At 52.3% G+C, this 17,337-nt stretch overlaps 5 protein-coding genes across 5 annotated transcripts; 2 read left to right on the top strand and 3 right to left on the bottom strand.

The window, feature by feature from the left end:
* Positions 1 to 494: 494 nt before the first annotated feature.
* On the top strand, positions 495 to 2,922 carry CC1G_09019 (Gly-X carboxypeptidase; the record flags this gene model as incomplete). The annotated part of the gene is made up of 11 exons (XM_001831438.2): positions 495 to 865; positions 919 to 1,017; positions 1,066 to 1,169; positions 1,222 to 1,290; positions 1,408 to 1,547; positions 1,606 to 1,681; positions 1,732 to 1,856; positions 1,909 to 1,971; positions 2,021 to 2,621; positions 2,682 to 2,786; positions 2,840 to 2,922. The coding sequence occupies 11 exons, from the start codon at positions 495 to 497 to the stop codon at positions 2,920 to 2,922; spliced, it is 1,836 nt and encodes a 611-aa protein (XP_001831490.2).
* Positions 2,923 to 3,092: 170 nt separating this feature from the next.
* CC1G_09018 (hypothetical protein) lies at positions 3,093 to 5,800 on the bottom strand (the record flags this gene model as incomplete). The annotated part of the gene is made up of 13 exons (XM_001831437.2): positions 3,093 to 3,487; positions 3,546 to 3,841; positions 3,894 to 3,997; positions 4,090 to 4,221; positions 4,280 to 4,437; positions 4,491 to 4,797; positions 4,849 to 4,858; positions 4,913 to 5,056; positions 5,110 to 5,228; positions 5,292 to 5,332; positions 5,387 to 5,407; positions 5,473 to 5,515; positions 5,573 to 5,800. The coding sequence occupies 13 exons, from the start codon at positions 5,798 to 5,800 to the stop codon at positions 3,093 to 3,095; spliced, it is 1,998 nt and encodes a 665-aa protein (XP_001831489.2).
* A 1,140-nt stretch (positions 5,801 to 6,940) lies between these two features.
* On the bottom strand, positions 6,941 to 10,458 carry CC1G_09017 (CAP1; the record flags this gene model as incomplete). Its single annotated transcript, XM_001831436.2, has 11 exons — positions 10,408 to 10,458; positions 9,951 to 10,342; positions 9,431 to 9,889; positions 9,234 to 9,382; positions 9,032 to 9,173; positions 8,882 to 8,916; positions 8,490 to 8,819; positions 8,309 to 8,433; positions 8,126 to 8,254; positions 7,435 to 8,072; positions 6,941 to 7,379 (listed from the first exon to the last, which is right to left on the bottom strand). The coding sequence occupies exons 3-11, from the start codon at positions 9,832 to 9,834 to the stop codon at positions 6,941 to 6,943; spliced, it is 2,391 nt and encodes a 796-aa protein (XP_001831488.2). The 5' UTR covers positions 9,835 to 9,889; positions 9,951 to 10,342; positions 10,408 to 10,458.
* Positions 10,459 to 10,784: 326 nt separating this feature from the next.
* CC1G_09016 (hypothetical protein) lies at positions 10,785 to 15,325 on the bottom strand (the record flags this gene model as incomplete). Its single annotated transcript, XM_001831435.2, has 6 exons — positions 10,785 to 12,716; positions 12,768 to 14,548; positions 14,603 to 14,713; positions 14,777 to 14,812; positions 14,864 to 15,262; positions 15,310 to 15,325. 6 exons carry the CDS (start codon positions 15,323 to 15,325, stop codon positions 10,785 to 10,787), a joined length of 4,275 nt encoding a protein of 1,424 aa, XP_001831487.2.
* Positions 15,326 to 15,684: 359 nt separating this feature from the next.
* CC1G_09015 (ATPase) lies at positions 15,685 to 17,195 on the top strand (the record flags this gene model as incomplete). The annotated part of the gene is made up of 7 exons (XM_001831434.1): positions 15,685 to 15,750; positions 15,803 to 15,845; positions 15,896 to 16,015; positions 16,069 to 16,304; positions 16,359 to 16,694; positions 16,748 to 17,114; positions 17,173 to 17,195. 7 exons carry the CDS (start codon positions 15,685 to 15,687, stop codon positions 17,193 to 17,195), a joined length of 1,191 nt encoding a protein of 396 aa, XP_001831486.1.
* Positions 17,196 to 17,337: the final 142 nt, after the last annotated feature.

Here is a 17,337-nt window from a genome sequence, read left to right as displayed (position 1 = left end):
CCCACTGGCAATGCATGCAGCCAACTTCAGAATTCTCCAGTGGTGGCCCACACATCCAGATTTTCTCAGAGAAGCTCATAAATATTTGCGACCCTCTCTAATATTCCAACGTACATAACGCTGTCACACCAATGTGTGCTGAGGATCGGGCTTTAGGATTGGAACACTACATAGCGCTGGGTGGGCGCTCAGGACTCGGATAACGCCAAGCTTCCCTCGTTCAGAAGATTACCTCATCACGATTGGATCAGCCGTGGACATGCTCGTCGTCTCTCACGACGACCTCGACCGTTTTCCTGCATCCCAGCCACGTCCCAAGCAATAAAGAAAAGCTACCATGGACATAATACGCGTCGCCGAACAACGATGGACCTCTCGATCCGAACGCAACACGAGCAATATTTGGCGTCGCTGACGTGATCCATTTCCCTGTACATGTCAGTTGCATCGCGCGGTCCCGAAGCTGAGCCCCGTACGCTCTCAACCACACCACCATGGTCTTGTACGAGAAGGACGGCAGTCGAGGACTCTTACTGCCCTCGAATGCCCAGTTGTTCAATGCAGAACACGAGCCAGTACAACCCCCCAAACGCGGCCGGACCTGGTGGAAGTTCGCTGTAGTTGCTGCGGTTTTGGTCGGCAGTTACTGCCTCGCCTTTGGATCCCACTGCTCGTCGCACCTCAATGTGATTACCAGCGCTCTTGACAGGAGCACAGCGTCTATGTCCGATGTCTGCCCTCAAGAACCGGTGCTCCAACCCTCGAGGTACGCCGACCTCTGGACGGAACTCTCCAAGGAAATTAGCACAGACGGGGACTTCCGCGAACAAGCGGTCAACTGGCTCTCAGGCGCTGTACGCATTCGGTAAGAACCGCCTACCTTGTTTCTGCTCTCTTCTAATGCGTTTCTTGGAACAGGACGGAGTCTTTCGATGGTATGGGGCCCATTGACGAGGACCCTCGGTGGAAAGCGTTCGAGCCGTTCCATGAATACCTGTTGGGTTCATTCCCACTGGTGTAAGTATACATTACAATCTACATGGACTGCATCTGAGGAAGACATAGGCATACTACACTCAAGCTAACGAAAGTCAACACCTATGGCCTGCTCTACGAATGGGTGGGGTCCGATACCTCGCTCAAGCCCCTGCTTCTGGCAGCCCACCAGGGTAAGTAAATGATATCGCATGCACGCGCAACCCGCATTCTCATTCACCTTAGACGTTGTTCCCGTTGACGACACGACCGTGCACGAATGGACACACCCACCCTACTCTGGTCACTATGACGGTAACACAGTTCCTCACATTGGCAATAATTAGATCGCTCAATTTCAACTCGTAAGGCGAACGAATCTGGGGTCGTGGAAGCTCCGATGACAAGAGTGGTTTGATCGGCGTACTGTAGGGACCCATGCTTTGCGTTCAACTGCCAAGGCTAATTATCCTCGCAGTGCCAGCGTAGAGACATTATTGAAGAATGGATTCAAGCCCAGAAGAACCGTTGTCCTCGCCTTTGGATTCGACGAGGAAGCTAGCGGTTTCTACGTAAGTTAGAAGATTCGCTACACTGGGCAGTGGCAACTCACAATAATATATCAACTAGGGTGCAGGTACTTTGGCCCCCTTCATCAAAGACCTCTATGGGAAGGATGGTATCGCGCTGATTGTCGATGAAGGATGTAAGGACGCATTACCCTATGCTATAGTTTCGACTCACAAGTGGTATCAGCTGGATTCACGCGTGACCTTGGATCTTGGATCGCCTCACCTGGCGTCGCAGAGAAGGGTTATTTCAACGTCAAAGCCGAAGTCAGGACCCCCGGTGGGCATTCAAGCGTTCCTCCTCCTCATACCGTAAGTCGCCTTGGCCATTTTCTTCGACTGGTTACTCATCGAATGCGTACAGAGTATTGGAATACTCGCTGCCCTCTTGGTCCATGTTGAGAAGAACCCCGTCAAGGCGGAACTTGTAAGTCAACTTAGCCTCTCTCTGCTACCGTATCTAACTCGTCATCTAGACTCGAGACCAACCCGTCTATTGGACGCTGCAGTGCATGGGTGCACATGCCAAAGAAGTCCCAAGCGACCTTCGCAAGGCCATTGCACGCTCAGCACACTCAGACAAGGCTCTAAAGCAACTTGAATCCGTCGTTCTACAGAACCGCGTACTGGAGAGCCTCGTCGGCACGACGCAAGCGATCGACCTGATTCAGGGCGGAGTCAAGAGCAACGCTCTCCCAGAACAAGCATGGGCCGTCATCAACCACAGGATCACCGTTACCAGCTCTGTCGCTGAAGTGGAAGAACGCGACACCAACCTCCTCAAAGACCTTGCAAGGGAATTCAACCTCACCTTTACAGCCTTTGGTTCCGAAGTTCTGTCAGAAGCGGATGTTGCACCATCCAAGGGATCGTTGGTTCTCGACGATTTCGCGAATACGGCCTTGGAACCTGCGCCCCTGACACCGACTACGGGTGACGAGGCAGGAGCTTATAGATTGCTTAGCGGGACAATCAAGGCAGCCTTTAGCGCATGGTCGAGAGCTGCGACCAGTAATTGGGATGTGGCTCGTGACGAGGATATCATCGTCGCGCCTAGTATGATGACCGGAAACACAGGTATATCTTTATCCAATTCGAGGCACGGATGAGTCCGCTGATCTCGCGGTCCCCTTACAGATACCCGTTTCTACTGGGACCTTTCGAGGCATATCTTCCGATACAATCACCACAATGGCAAGAGCAATAACTCACTTGGATCTGGTATTCACACTGTGAACGAACGTAAGTGGTCCCCTCACGAACTAAATAACCGCAGACTGAATAATTCTGTCCAGACATCGTCGTTGACACCTTTTTGGAGATGATTGTGTTCTTCACGACACTTATTCTCAACACCGACGAGTCCACATCAATTTAGAGGCCGCTCTTGACCAGTGAAAAAGGGGCTGGAGACGGAAACATTCAGGCTACTAGTGACAACATATTCGAAAGAACTTCGCGCGTGTCAGAAAAACGTCGATGGACACTAATGTACAATTCATCTGTTCAAGTACGACTTCTCTGCTATGAGACATTTGCGTCGTAGGGTTACGCCTTGGAAACGTCCTTCACTCTTCCGTCGATGAACGGCCGGATGACAGGTAAGCTTTGCTGTGCCTCCTCGTCCGCCGCACTGACCGCGGCGATCCTGGATTCCTTGGACAGGAGTGACCGGGCGCCAGCCTTCCTGTCCACCAAACCGTATTGCCTGCACTTTGGACAATCTGGTCCCTTGTCGCAGCAGGAAGCATGTCCTCGAGCTCTGCTTCGCTGGTAGGGGTCGAGTAGACCAAGACGATTGTGGACAACCGCGGAATAGGCGGCGGGAGCGAGCTTTCTGGCGTGGGTCGAGTCGACATTCCGTCGGGCCTTGTGAACTCGCCGGCCCCCTTCGACCTGTGTGCTTTCGGCAGCCTGTTCATCACGCTTCAGGAACTGAGAACCTGAGGAGTATGTCGGTCAAGATGGACATTGGTGATGCGCGCCAGCCAAAGCACTTACCTCCGATGTACTTCTTGACCAACTGATTGGCGGGTTGGCCATTCTCGGCGGTTATGATGACGGGTTGGCCCTTGAACATGGTATACCCGTCGCCACCATTAGCGAGGTACTCTCCCGTCACGATGAGATACTTCTTGTCTGAGGTTCGCGAGACGGGCTCCTTGTCCACCACAAACGGTATACCGTTTGGTCCGATTTCGTCAGGGTCCTCCACCATCCAGACTCCAAGGACCCTATTTCCAGGCTCCTTCCTGCTATCCCATTCGATACGGAATCCCGAGATCGCTGGGAAACGACTGTTGGCTAATTCAGATACTGTTACCCCCTTCAGCACGAGCGGCGACGTACCCTTCCCATTCCGGCCAACTGGAGAGGCCGGATTCGGCAGCGTCCCAAAGAGTTTTCCCGTCGACCTGGATGACCACGATCGAGTCGTTGTATGGGAACATTGTCTTGAGATCTCCCAGGAGAAGTGTGCCTGATTTGCCGGACAAGGGTGCGTTAAGGACTCATACTTGTCCATCGAGGACACCTTCAGACTTACCTGGAGCATAGACACGATCCCCATACCGCCGGCATTGATGAAGGTAGCATCTGCTCCTGTGTACCCCTTGTTGATGAGTGCCTCGTCGTAGGCCTCGCGAATGCAATCAGACACCCAATTCGCAACGGGCGACTACAGGGTAGGGCATGAGTTGCTAGAAGCCCAAGCAAAGACTCGGAGGCCAAATTACCTCCTGCGTGCGGATGAGAGACATCCTCGTGTCAAGTTCTTCTTCGATAGTACCAATCGGTTCCTTGAGACTCTCCTCGATATATTTTACCTCGTCATCGTAGATGGCTTTGATCGCCGCATGTACAGGGGTTGTTCCCTTTGTAGAAAGTCGCTTGCCTTGTCAAGAACATATCAACCAATGCTCGACCTGCTGGAGAGGAGAAACATACCCCGAATCTCCGTGATCACTTTCCTCCTGACACTTCCCGAGGGGGTGTCCTTGAGCATCAAGGTGATTTCGCTCAAGTCTTGGAAATCAGTGCCACTCTTGACTACCAGAACGTCGCCTTGGTCGTCTTTGGCGTCCTCGACCGGAGTGTTTAGGTCGTATCCTTCCCACTCGGTAACGCCCTTGGAGATCCAGTAAATGTGGTCATGGCCACCTAGAAGAATGTCGACCCCATGCTCCGAGGCAATGTTCTTGGAGGCCTGGGCTGCTGGGGACAGAGCGAGAACGTTTTTCGCAAACGCGATGTCCTGCGAGTGGGAAGTCAGAGGGTTTTCCTCCACTAGAAAGCCTATGCTTACATTGGAGATACTAAGAAGCTGGTTGGTTTAGTGGCTCTAAACGACGATTGTCATAAGGACCTACCGAGAATGGGTGAGTGCGAAGATGATATCGCATTGGTGTTCCCCGGCGGGATCACGGAGTTTGGCTGACAAGGCATTCGCCACCTGCACCATATCCTGGTATTGGAAGTGCTCCGGCCAGCCAACAATAGTGGGAATCCAATCCCTTAGACGAGTGGTCGGCACATATAGCAAGGAGAGACCAACGATATGGCTTACTGCTCAACTAGACCAATAAGGCCAATGCGAACACCCGACCGCTCGAGGACATGGAATTCTTGGAGCGGTTCAGGGGTCTTCCCAGTTGTGGTATCGACAATGTTGCTGAGAAGCCATGGCTACGGGGACAGTACGAATTAGCTTTCGCGGCTTAAGTATCGGGTCGATGGAAGGAAACGTACGAAAGCAGACTCGGCGAGTAACTCTTGCAGTTCCGGATACCCTTCAATCTGGTCAGGACCCACTGGCAGCTACAATCTGGAGGTAAGCAACGCACCGAAATCGAACTCATGGTTACCTGTAGGAATTAAGGGTATTTGGTCAGCGGGTACATCAACTAGATGAGCTCCACTCGCAACATACCGGCCACAGCGATGTCGACATTCAGCTCATTGATGATTGGAAGCTAGAGTGTGCGCTCGTTCAGAAATCCGCGATCGATCAGACTCGCAAAGGGGCCCACCATGTGCTTTCCCCTCGTAATAGAGCTCTCGATGGAAGGGGAGAACAAGTCTCCAGAGAAGACGGTCAAGCCATCCTTTCGACCATCTCCTCTATCGCTCCATTTAGAGGTGACGCCCTCCAAAAGAGTAGCGAACTTGGAGACGTCAATGCGTTCTCCGTTCACTTTGTGCTCGGAGACCTGGTAGACGTCGTTGAAATGAGCAATGTTCAGGGTAGTGGTCTCCATCACTTCTCGAGGAAGTTTGAGGCGAAAGAGATACGACTGTAGGCTCGATTTATACCGGTCTTTTTTGAGAGGTTACCACCACGAGAACTTGCAATTGAGAAGTCAAAGGAATAATTCTTTCCTAAAGATTGAATTCGGTTCCCATGGATGACATTCCTCGCAGGCTTCTTAAGAGGTGAAGGCCACCACAGGGTCTATGGTTAAGTGACAGGAGTTTGAATTCAATGTGAACTGAAGGCCAAAAAGTGAATTGAGGCGTGGATTCCAAGATACGAAGCTTCCTAAAACATTCAAAGGAAGACGTGGTTCCGAAACTAATCTATATCGGAAGCTGGCTCTAGCGGCGCAACTTGTACGCCACCTCACGAGTTGCAGAGCAAGTGACACAGAAATGGAAGTAAGGGAAGGACGGGCCCTTGAGCGCCCGTGATGTAACTCAGTGCCACCGACAAGGAGCTCCAGTAAACAGTCGGCACTACTGAATACTGTCAGACCTCCTGCCCCAAGAATAGGTCGTCATAGGGTCATATGAGTGATGCTTCTGTCATTGAAGATAGGTATGCGCGAATGTTCCTAGGGAGTGACCTCAGGGGAGCACCTTGGACGGTCAATGAAGCGATAAGAATCACCTTGCCTTGTCATGAAACTTCCCTGCCATCTTGTGGAGCATAGTCCATAAGGGGACGAGCTAGGATATCAGCTACAGTAAACCACCCTTACCAACCTTTATCATAGATATTGTTTAGTGGAACAACCCAACATAAGCGCCCTAATTAGCGCCAGCTATTCCGGGCGATCATCATGAACAGAGCGCCAAGACATTCGGGACTCAGGGGTCCCGAAAGTTAGATCCGTGTCACAAGAGATGTATCTCCTCTTATCTTCTGTACCCATATGGATAAGAAAGATCCACGGGGTATAAGTCCAAGTTGATAACAGTGGAGACCGTCATGACATCGCCGTTGATGCGGGCAGCATAAGGGATATGACACCTTAGTTAGCGAAACTATCGAATCTTACCAGAAAGGTGGCTGAAGTTCCTACCGGATGAAATTACATAGTGCATTCTACAGATGCTAGATGTCGGGAGAGATGTCCATATACATTTACAAGGTGATTGTCTATCCGGAGTGGAGAACCTCAGAGGACGAGTGGCCTGGCTGGATTCGATTCATCATCCTTCCAATCGTTAACAGGAGTTGGGTGTGCAGCATTGAAGTCTTCAACTTCGTACAGCGGAGCATCCTCAGATAGTTGAGGTCCCGCATCCTCGCTTCTCATCTCGCCCCTCTTGACTTCATCGGCTTCCCTATACACATAATCTTCCCTCCTCCCAAACTCGTCTCCCATCACCCTCGCATACTCCAGGAACAGTCGGAACATATAAGCAACCATATCTTCCTTCCGCCAGTATCGTTTGCTCCACTGCCGACCCGCATCGGCCATCTTTGCTGCTAGATCGAGATGGTGGTTGTGTTGGGAAGGATCGCCACGGAAGAAGTACAGGGTGTCGAGGAGGTCTGAAAGATCAAGCTGGATGGGAACATAGTGCACCCAGGGCTGGATACGGTCGGTGAACCTGAAGGATGGAATGGAGTCAGCTAAAGCTGACATGCAAAAGCAAGTATGCTCACCATTCAGGATACACGGTACTCTTGAAGATCAAGCTATTCGAAGTAATCAACCTCTTGAACCTCGAGCTCCACCCATTCCCGTCGACATCCATCACAAACTTGTACCTTCCCTGTTCCTTCCCTCCTTGCACCTTCCTAAATTCATACATGTCCCCGACTTTGTCACACATCCTCCCTTCACAGTTCAGCGGGGAGCCAACGAAAGCGATATCACACATAGCGGGCGACCAATCCGACTTGGATAAAGGTGGACTCTCGTGGCCAATCCATTCAGTGTCGTCATTTTTGTCCGGAGGTGCAGCGAGCCGGTACTCGGGGGAAGGCGGGGATCGAAGAACACCTGCATGGCAATGAGCTGGCAAAGTTTTCCCTTTCCGGAGGCTTCCCCCCATGCGCCTCCCATGTAGGGAGGTGTCATTGGGCATGGGACCAACGAATAGGTCGTCCTCAAACTCAGGAACAGTAGACCGTTTCCAGATTTCGTGAGGCACGCCGACATTCAACGAATGGGGCACCTGAGCGGGCTCAACTTCGTACAGCCCTTCCCACATACGATTCGCCCAATCGACAAGCCTTCCTCGTTGCGATAGCCACCAGGCACGGTCGGGGCCTATGGTATGCTTTTCTTTGGGATTATACTATGAGGCATCATTCAGCAAACCCAAGCGCAACTGAAGACAGGGATACATACACCGCCGATGGTTTTACCCAGAACTGTGTTCAGACTTTCGACGTCGTTGTCATTTCCACACCACATTCCAGTATTTCGACCTCGCCAGTGGAGCCGAGAATCTGGCTTCTCATCAAAGGGAGGGTCGTCCTGTAATCAAATATAAGCGCCCAGGAAGAGAGTTTCTATGATAGCGGGACATACTGAACGCGGGTAGACATCATCCACCCATCCCATGGGTACGGCCGCGACTATGTCGTCGTGAAGTCGCGTGGGACTGTAGCTGAAGTACGGCACCATTCCATAGTATACCGGCTCCGGGAGGTCCTCTAGATTGCAGCAAGTCAACAAGACGCACCAAAGGATCCAGAATGAGCCCACTCACCCGTATTCGCCAGCTTTTCACGCAACGGTACAGGTCCTCCATGGCCATACCGTAGGAACTGACCGTGCATCAGCAAGTGGGCAGGGTGTTCACAAGGCGACAGGGTTGCTGCATGGTCATGGATGAACGTCTTAGGGTGTGGTCCAAACCCACTATAATTGGAATGAGGGCTGCTGTACTTCAGTTGCTCCAGTTGGCGAAGGGTTGGAGGAGTGGTAACACCGTTTGCAATGGAGTAAGGTAATGGATCAGCCCAGATGGGCGAGAACGGTGGGCAGGCCGTCTTCCATCCGTGATGTTTCTGTTCGCGTGGTTGAGATAGGTCAAGATCTAAGAGGCAGAGTGTCAACTACGTTCCGTTCCTAGCTGAGCGGGAACGAGGGACGGCCTACATTCTCCCCGTTTGGCAGCCTCGATGGCATCTCTCCTGAATTCCCAATCAGACAATAGACTGGGGTTATCATGAGGGCTAAACACAGCTCTGAAAACGAGTATCGGTCTGAGAAAGCAATTTATAAAGTGATCGATCAACCGGCACCAACCTGAATACGGGAAGGTCCTCCTCCACTTCCTTCATCAAGTCAATAATCATATTGGCTCCCTTGGCTAGCTCGTGCCTGATCTGACCACTCTCCGGCAAGGTAAAGTTTAATAAATCCAACGGCGAGCCAATTTCCTCCTTGCCTATCAGAGAGGTTACCGTCATTAACGGGACGTACGACAGCAAGAGTGATTACTACTCACCGATGGTAAAGGAGTCGGCATGGCCCTCCCACTCGTATTCAATCCACTGAAGCATCAAGGGCTCGAAGGCAAAGAACGGTTCCAAGTCGCGATGGATCTGGTCATACTCGTCTGGAAGCTGGACTTGGTATTTTTGAACGTAGGCCCACCTAATATAGTTCAGCACCACTTTATTTACGTTAATGAAATATCCTTACCATTTCTCGAACCCTTTTGGTGGCCGCCTCCCATACCGGCGTTTATACTCTGCGCACGCCTCCTTCAGAGTCCTGCTCGCTCTGTCATGCTTCCGCTTCCATTCCCGCTCGCCCTTCTCAATCAACTCGAAAATGGGGTGTGGACCATTCGGATTGACCTCCACCAATCCATCTGGTCGATAAAAATGCCGACTCTCGGGCGGTCGATCGACGAGTGAAGGCTCGGAAGTACCATCGCGGCGTAGAAACGGGACAGCTTCGTGTTCTCCAGGTCGCTTGCTTGAGTCGTATATGGGAAAGCCGAATGCATCGAGTGGGCGGGGACCTGAGCGACTGGTGGCTTCTGCAGGAACTATGGTTTTCGTCACGGTCGTTTTGATGAATGTGGTTTGCGTTTTCGTCATCGTCAAGATGTGATCTTCAGCTCTTTGGATTGGGATTGGGAGATCATGAGGGTCTCTATAAGAGTGAACCTAAGCACAACTGGTCCCCGACAAACCCAAGCGATACGAAGTCATACCTCTGCATTCTTGCAGAAAACATCCACTCTTGTATCAACCCGGCAAAGAATACAGCAATACCCAGCAGCAGCGCTGCTAAAACCGGTCTTCGAACATATCTGAGCAGTAGCCGGAATATTGAGGCAGTCCGCGAGCGTGATGATGGGGCATAGTAGTCTCTGGTGCGAGGTGCACGACGCAGCATCGCGTCGGACGATCGGTGAATGCGAAGTCGTCAAAAACGGGAGGAGGTTGGTGGCCAGCTCAACAGCGTAGACGGGGGTAGTAGATGGTGCCTTTGTGGATGTCGCGACAGGTCAAGTAAAGGCGTTCCTCGATGGCAACACTATTTGTGAACGTCGGAGAAGGACAGACACACGAGTTCAGCTGAAGTAGAGTCCCGTGCGTCGCACTTAAGACGGTAGCAGATCATTGTCAGAACTTTGTTCAGGCCCAAAACTAAGTCGGTTCACTCACTTCGCTAGTTATCCGCCACCGAATAGCCTGGGCGCAACCACTGTGACCAGCGCCCGTGGTCGTCGTTGTGGACAGGAAGGAAATGGTTTTAGAAGGACAACACATGGGATATGTAATCATCTTCCGTCATGTCATGGTTGGACCTTGCTTCGAATTAGCGCCCCGTCCAGAGTCGTCGGAGGCTTCGGGGATATCGGCGATCACACACGTGGGAGTAATCGATCAATTCTTGATCGAGAGCCAAGGCGGCCTGCACGGAAACAAAGTTGCCATATCATACAGGGTAAAACGAGATTAGTACATAGGACATGAGCAACCAAGCATAATCTACGAAAACTGTCCCGGATTCCATGAAATTCTTTATTTCAATCAAGCCCTCACATCCGCTCCGCACACAGCCTGCCGTCGTGACTCCTCGAGCGACATAAAGGACAAATATCTCCAGAACACATTGTGCAACGGATGACGATCTCCTCTTCCGCCGAGCGATAGACCGCAACGCAGTCAGGTGTGGGACAGAAAAAGTATTGGTCTCGGTGAGCCCGAATGAAGAACGCAAACGCTGCCTTCAAAAACTCCACCTCGCCAGCCATCTGCAGTGTGTCCCGAACAACTGCATATGAGATAGGTGCCCCGCAGGTTTGAGCAGGGGTAGAGCCATCGTCATCTCCACCTTCATCCGAATAAATGCAAGAAAAGAAGGGCTGTCCAGCCATTTCGCCTTTCGCAGTCTTCGTCAAAGCGAACTTCAGACATGCCTTGCAGTAGACATGTCTGCAGCTCAGCCTGACACGGTCGACGGGTTCTCGTTCACAAACAGGACACAACTTGGACCGAGCGACCGTCGACGGAATCGAGGAAGCAGGGGCAACGCTCAGCACCAACTTGGCCTTGCCAAGATCGTCCGGCGTGCCCCTGATAACCAGTTTGGGACTCACGATGTCGAGCGTTACCTTGCTGCCTCCAAGTGAATTATGAAGCTCAGACAAGCCATTGTCGATGATCGCCGCCATCTTCTCCCGGGGGACAGCGAGTTCGTGGCGTTGCTCGTTGACCGTTTTCAAGATCTTCATGAGGGCCGCTTGTCCACGTTTCTGCCCATCAGGTGCTCCATAGACGCGAACAACCTGATAACGCTTGTCGATGTAAACAAAACAAGGCACATCCGTCGGGCGCTCGTTGAACTTCTCGATCGCCTTTTCCGCGCTGGTCGTCTCAAGGTAGTCGTCCCAAACATTGGCCCCATCCTCCGATGTCACGACTAAACCGTCAGCCACCTTTTCCAGTTCGGCGTGGGCAGTGCAAAAGGCAACAGCTTGATCGACGGGAGCATAGATCTTGACGACGTGGGTATCCACCAAGGGCCAATCAACCACAGTGCACGTCCCTTTCTGCACCTCCCGGATTACTTTGACTTGGTCGGCGACACACTCGAAGGCCTTAGCTGGCATCTGAAACCCGGCGAGGTAGATATGCTGGACAGTCAAATATTGCTCTCCGATATATGACGGCTTCGTCTTGTTGAGCGCCTTGGCCGCTGCCTGAGCAGCCGCGTGTCCTTCCATCGTCGCATATACAAAGTTCTTCGACACCGTGTTCTCTTCAAGAGAATCCTCGAATGACAGCACTCCCCCATACTCCTCCAGCGCCTCCTGAATGGCATCCCGAGGCGATTCGGTATAGGTCGGTTGGCCCAAATCGGTCACAACGAAGGGGACATCGCACAGGCCTTTCAGATCGTCCTTGGAAGCGGCGGGAGGAAGGTTGGTGACACGAACAGGCCATGGTCCGCGCTTGTTGCCCTTTCCAGCCTCGTAGAGCGCCTTGATCGTCCGGTCCTGGAACTTCACCCCGTTGATCTTCTGTGCTGCCTGCTTCGCAATCGTCACGGTTTCGTAAAATATCCATGCAGTCAGCGTAGGACAGGGCCACGACACCAGCAAGACCTGGCTACCCAGCGGTGACCTCCCGGATACCGTTGCTCGACTGTCAAGCTTTGCGACGACCGTCTGACCCGAATAATCCTTCCCGTTGAGCAGCCTAACCGCGATTAGGGCAGCGGCCGCGTCCTCGAACTCGACACTGAACGTGGCCGTGGCCTCGCCTGTGCCAAGCTCTACGATCTCTTTAACAGCACCAATGTGCTTGACGAGACGCTGGATTTCTTCGTCTGTGATACCGATCGGGAGGTGAGACAGCACGAGTTTCTTCGAGTCGGCCGCCGTCATGATTTCCTCGGGTTGGCACTGGGCGTCGAAGCGAACTGTGCAATTGTTGACGAAACGCTGGACAAGGGGATGTTCCTCGATCTAATTGTAACAAGTCAGAAATGAACTGTCGCCAATGTATGTCGTACTTACTTCGGGTGAAGGAGAACGAGCAGGAGGGACATCTTCGACCGGGGTGACATCAACCTCCGGCTCAGCTTCTTGGGTTTCTTCTATCTCGTCATCTTCTACTGCCGACTCAGCCCTGGAGTGGATAGCAGCTTGGTCCGAAGGTAAACTGTGCTGAAAGGCACAGTCGTCTCTACGGCAAGCCCCCTGCCCGAACTTTAAGCAAAGTGGCCGTTTCTTGGCGGAAGTACTACGATCGGTATTGTCGCTGGGCTCGAACCACTTCCTACTAGTGTTCCAGCCATCACTGCCGTCTCCCTCGTCTTCACTCCCCTTCGCGGACTCTCGTTCATCTTCGTGGGTAACGTCGCCATCCCGTGGTTCTCCTTCATCCTCGTCTCGATGATCGTCGGCTGCATCCTGCCCCCACACATCCCCCGTTGTACCTTCCTCAGCTCCCCACCCATTAGCCTCATGGTCCTGCCCCTCATCCTGCGCACTACCCCAGCCCTCAGCCTGGTAAGAGTCGGCCCGCTTCCAAGATCCACCATCCTCGTGCCTGCGAGAACAAGCATTCCCTCGGCGACAATCTCCTTGGTCGTAGAACTTGCACCGAGAGGAAGATGACCCACTACCCCGCGACTGTGTCCCTCGATATTCGTCATTAGGCCCTCCACGACCACTTCCAAGATCATGACTGAACCTACACCGATCCCCTCGAGTACACCTCCCAACTTGATAATCATAGCATATACGACCCGAGGATCTGTCAGAGGTCCTCGTGTTCGAATTAGACGACCAATTGTCGCGTCGTTCGGTCCTGTTGTTGGACCTATCGTCGGAGCCCCACCAACCATCGTCGGCCTTGGAGCCAGTGTGATCATCGCTTTCGCCCCAAGCATCTGGATTGCCGCTCGACACACCCCACCCATTATCCTCCTCAGCCGGGGCTCCCCATCCGTTGGCATCAGCCCTGGCCTTGGTCCGATAGTTCTGAATGTCCGAATGCATAATATGGCTGTTCTGGCACTTGTCCCCAAAGATGCAATGTCCCTTCTGGAAGTGTCGACAGATATCCTGCACAGGACTCGTCCCCCGGAGGTTGTCCATCGAGTCATAACCAGAGGCGGTCTCCGTGATGGGGGTTCCTTCATGGCGGAAAGGGCATTTGTCGCCATTCTGGCATTTGTTGCGGATCCAGAAGGCGCAGAGGACCTTTGATATAGGAGGCTTGGCGGGCGGTGGGGGAGATTGTATTACAGGGATAGTGGGTGCGATGGGCGGAGGTTGGGCAACCTGGTAATAGACTGGCTGTGCTTGGGGAACGGCGCCCTGCGCAGTACCGAGGGATTGGTTGAGGGTCATGAGCATCGGCTGTTGGTCCTTAAAGAGTGTGGTATACTCTTCCGGTGTAAGGGAATGCCTGAAGCGACATTGCGCTTGCAGAGCGCAGTTGTTCTGGGTCAATTGTTTGCAAAAGGCGACATTAGGATCCGCATTGGGATCTGCAAACTGGCTCCAGTGGAACATAGCTTGGGTGATATGCGGGACAGCGATGGTTGGGGTCTGAATTTGCGGTGGAGGCGGTGCTACTGCTGGTGGCTGGGCTACCTGCGTGGGGCCACGATGCTTGGGATTGTTGCTAAACTCGAAGACGCTCTCCTTGTCTTCAACAATGGGAGGATCGCGGGCATGGGTTTTACGCGCGCTGGTTCGAGCCTTGACCCACCCTCCAGCCGAGCTATCCGCATAACGACTTTCTGTATCGGTGTCGGAATCATTGCCTTGTTCGGTTTCATCGTCGCCTATGAAACCGTAATCAGTCAAGAAACCAGGCTTTAACAGCTGCATATGCTTACTGGTGTCGTTCTCAACATGGCCGTACCCAAAGGGAGATGCAGGGCGATAAGTGGGAGCAGGCTCCTTTCCCTTCCCCTTCGACGACCGTGATTCAGTCGAACTTGAAGTCCCTTTCGGATGTGCAAAGGAGCACGTCGTGCCTCTCTTGCAACTACCCTTCAGAAAGTGCTTACAGACCAGGTTCTCCTTCTGCTTGGACGTAGAGGACTCTGGAAGAAGACTGAGCGAATCCAATTTACTGCATACCACAATGCTCTCACCTGCCACGGTTTTTGCTTCGGCAGGAGCAGGCGCTGGATCCACATGCAGAAATGCACACTGATCTCCAGAGCCACAATTTCCAGGCCAGAACACACAAGGCTCCTTTTCATCGTCTTCGTCAATCATTTCTTGCTTTTCGAGAGGGTCGTCTGGAGTGGGTGAACGGCTAGGGATACTCTCCGCCGGTTTAACCACCGGCGTAGGCGGCGGCCGCTTCTTCTGCGGTTTACTAGACGATTTGACACTTTTGGCAGACGAAGATGGCTTTGGAGATTGCTGCGATCCTCTGGCCGAACCGTTAGCGCCAACGTCGTGACTGGATTTACACATCGCGCCAAACGCGCATTTTCCTTTCTGTGCAAACGCGGTGCATATCCTAGATTTACTGTGTTTCGGTTCTAGATGAGTCAATAAGAGTTCATACATTAACACCAAACCAACTTACTTGGTCTTTCGGACATTGTGACACGGTGGAAAGGCCTCTATTCCCAACAAGCAGGTAGCTGTGCGGGGACAAGGGGCCTGAGGACGTCAACCTCGAGCAGACCACTTCTTATAGGCGAGTCTGAGTCAATCGACTGCGTACTGCGGCACGAGGAGGACTGCGGTTGTGCTGCAGGTGACCAGCGAAGTGAAAGAACATCGTCGCCAAAGGCAATTGTGGGCGACCTTGATTGACGTCGCGGGCCGATAGGGGCCTGCCTTAATCATGTGACCCACTTTCCTTTTCCGGCAAGGAACGCGTCACTTACGCGTTCTCGTTTCTGGCCGCGAACCAGAGTCAAGTGTCTGCACTCGTTATCTCTTCACCAACAACACAATGGCTTCCTCATCCACATCACAATTTGACCAGCGCAAAAAGGACGCGCTCAAGGCCTACAGAGATGTCAGTGTCCAGCTTGAAATCTGTATCACTCTTTCTTACCCTGTGTTATTAGAAATTGAAGCAGCACGAAACGAATAGCGAAAGCCTGAAGAACCGTAAGACAGTTGAAAATGAAATGGGAATTCTAATTGAAGATACATTCTAGTTCGATTCTCGTTAAAGGACCTCGAGAAAGCCTATGCAAAGACAGAGGAAGACATCAAGGCCGTCCAGTCCGTCGGCCAAATCATTGGAGAAGTCATGAAACAACTCGACGACGACCGCTGTGCGTTCCTCAGCTTCCACATTCCCTTCCAACCTCCTGATACGTCAATACAGTTATTGTTAAAGCATCTTCAGGACCCCGCTATGTCGTATCGTACAGACCAACACTCCCAGTCGACAAACTCAAAGCAGGAACCCGTGTTTCATTAGACATGACCACCCTCACCATTATGCGGATATTGCCCCGAGAAGTCGACCCATTGGTCTACAAGATGAGTATGGAAGACCCTGGAGGAGCTTCTTTCGCCGGTATTGGTGGTCTCGGTGAACAGGTCCGAGAACTACGAGAGGTGCGCATTCAGTCCTCCCAACTAAGACATCCACTTACCTCGATTGCAATACAGATCATCGAACTCCCTCTCCTCAACCCTGAACTCTTCCAAAGAGTAGGCATCAAACCTCCAAAGGGTGTCCTGCTATATGGTCCACCAGGAACAGGAAAGACTCTCCTCGCCCGAGCAGTCGCAGCAACCCTCAACACCAACTTCCTCAAAGTCGTCTCATCCGCCATCGTCGACAAGTACATCGGAGAGTCAGCTCGTGTGGTCAGAGAGATGTTCGGTTATGCCCGTGAACATGAGCCTTGTGTGATATTCATGGACGAAATCGACGCCATTGGTGGTCGTCGTTTCTCAGAAGGAACGAGTGCGGATCGTGAAATTCAGCGAACGCTAATGGAGGTGTGTAATTGTGATTATCAGAGTCAACTCGGAACTCATCGCGGTACCCTTAGTTGCTAAACCAAATGGACGGTTTCGATTCGCTAGGAAGGACGAAGCTCATCATGGCCACTAACCGACCCGATACCCTCGATCCAGCCCTCCTACGACCCGGACGACTCGACCGAAAGATCGAGATTCCGCTTCCCAACGAGCAAGCCCGACTAGAAATTCTCAAGATTCACACTGGTCCAGTGAACAAGAACGGCGAAATCGATTACGAGGCAGTCGTGAAGCTTTCAGACGGTTTCAACGGTGCCGATCTTCGAAACGTGGTTACCGAAGCTGGAATGTTCGCCATCCGGGACGACAGAGAGTACATCATCCAGGAAGACTTAATCAAGGCGGCGAGAAAGGTTGGCGAGGCGAAGAAACACGAGAGTACGTTCTGCCGTCATTTCCTTGCGACGCTGTCTTTGACCACTATTTATCTCTACAGCGAAGCTGGAGTACTCGACGTAATTCATTACTCTTCTCATTATTGTACTATCACGCCTATATTCCATGCCCTTTCAATGAGAGGAAGGCAAAGAGAACATCTCGTGGCGGGTATCAAGGAAGGTCGTCATTAATCGTAAAAGGGGGGTTATCATACAGAACGAAA

This window comes from Coprinopsis cinerea (assembly GCF_000182895.1).
Source record: "Coprinopsis cinerea okayama7#130 chromosome 7 map unlocalized cont3.7, whole genome shotgun sequence".
Classification (NCBI taxonomy): domain Eukaryota; kingdom Fungi; phylum Basidiomycota; class Agaricomycetes; order Agaricales; family Psathyrellaceae; genus Coprinopsis; species Coprinopsis cinerea.
This window is presented reverse-complemented; position numbering and strand designations above follow the sequence as displayed.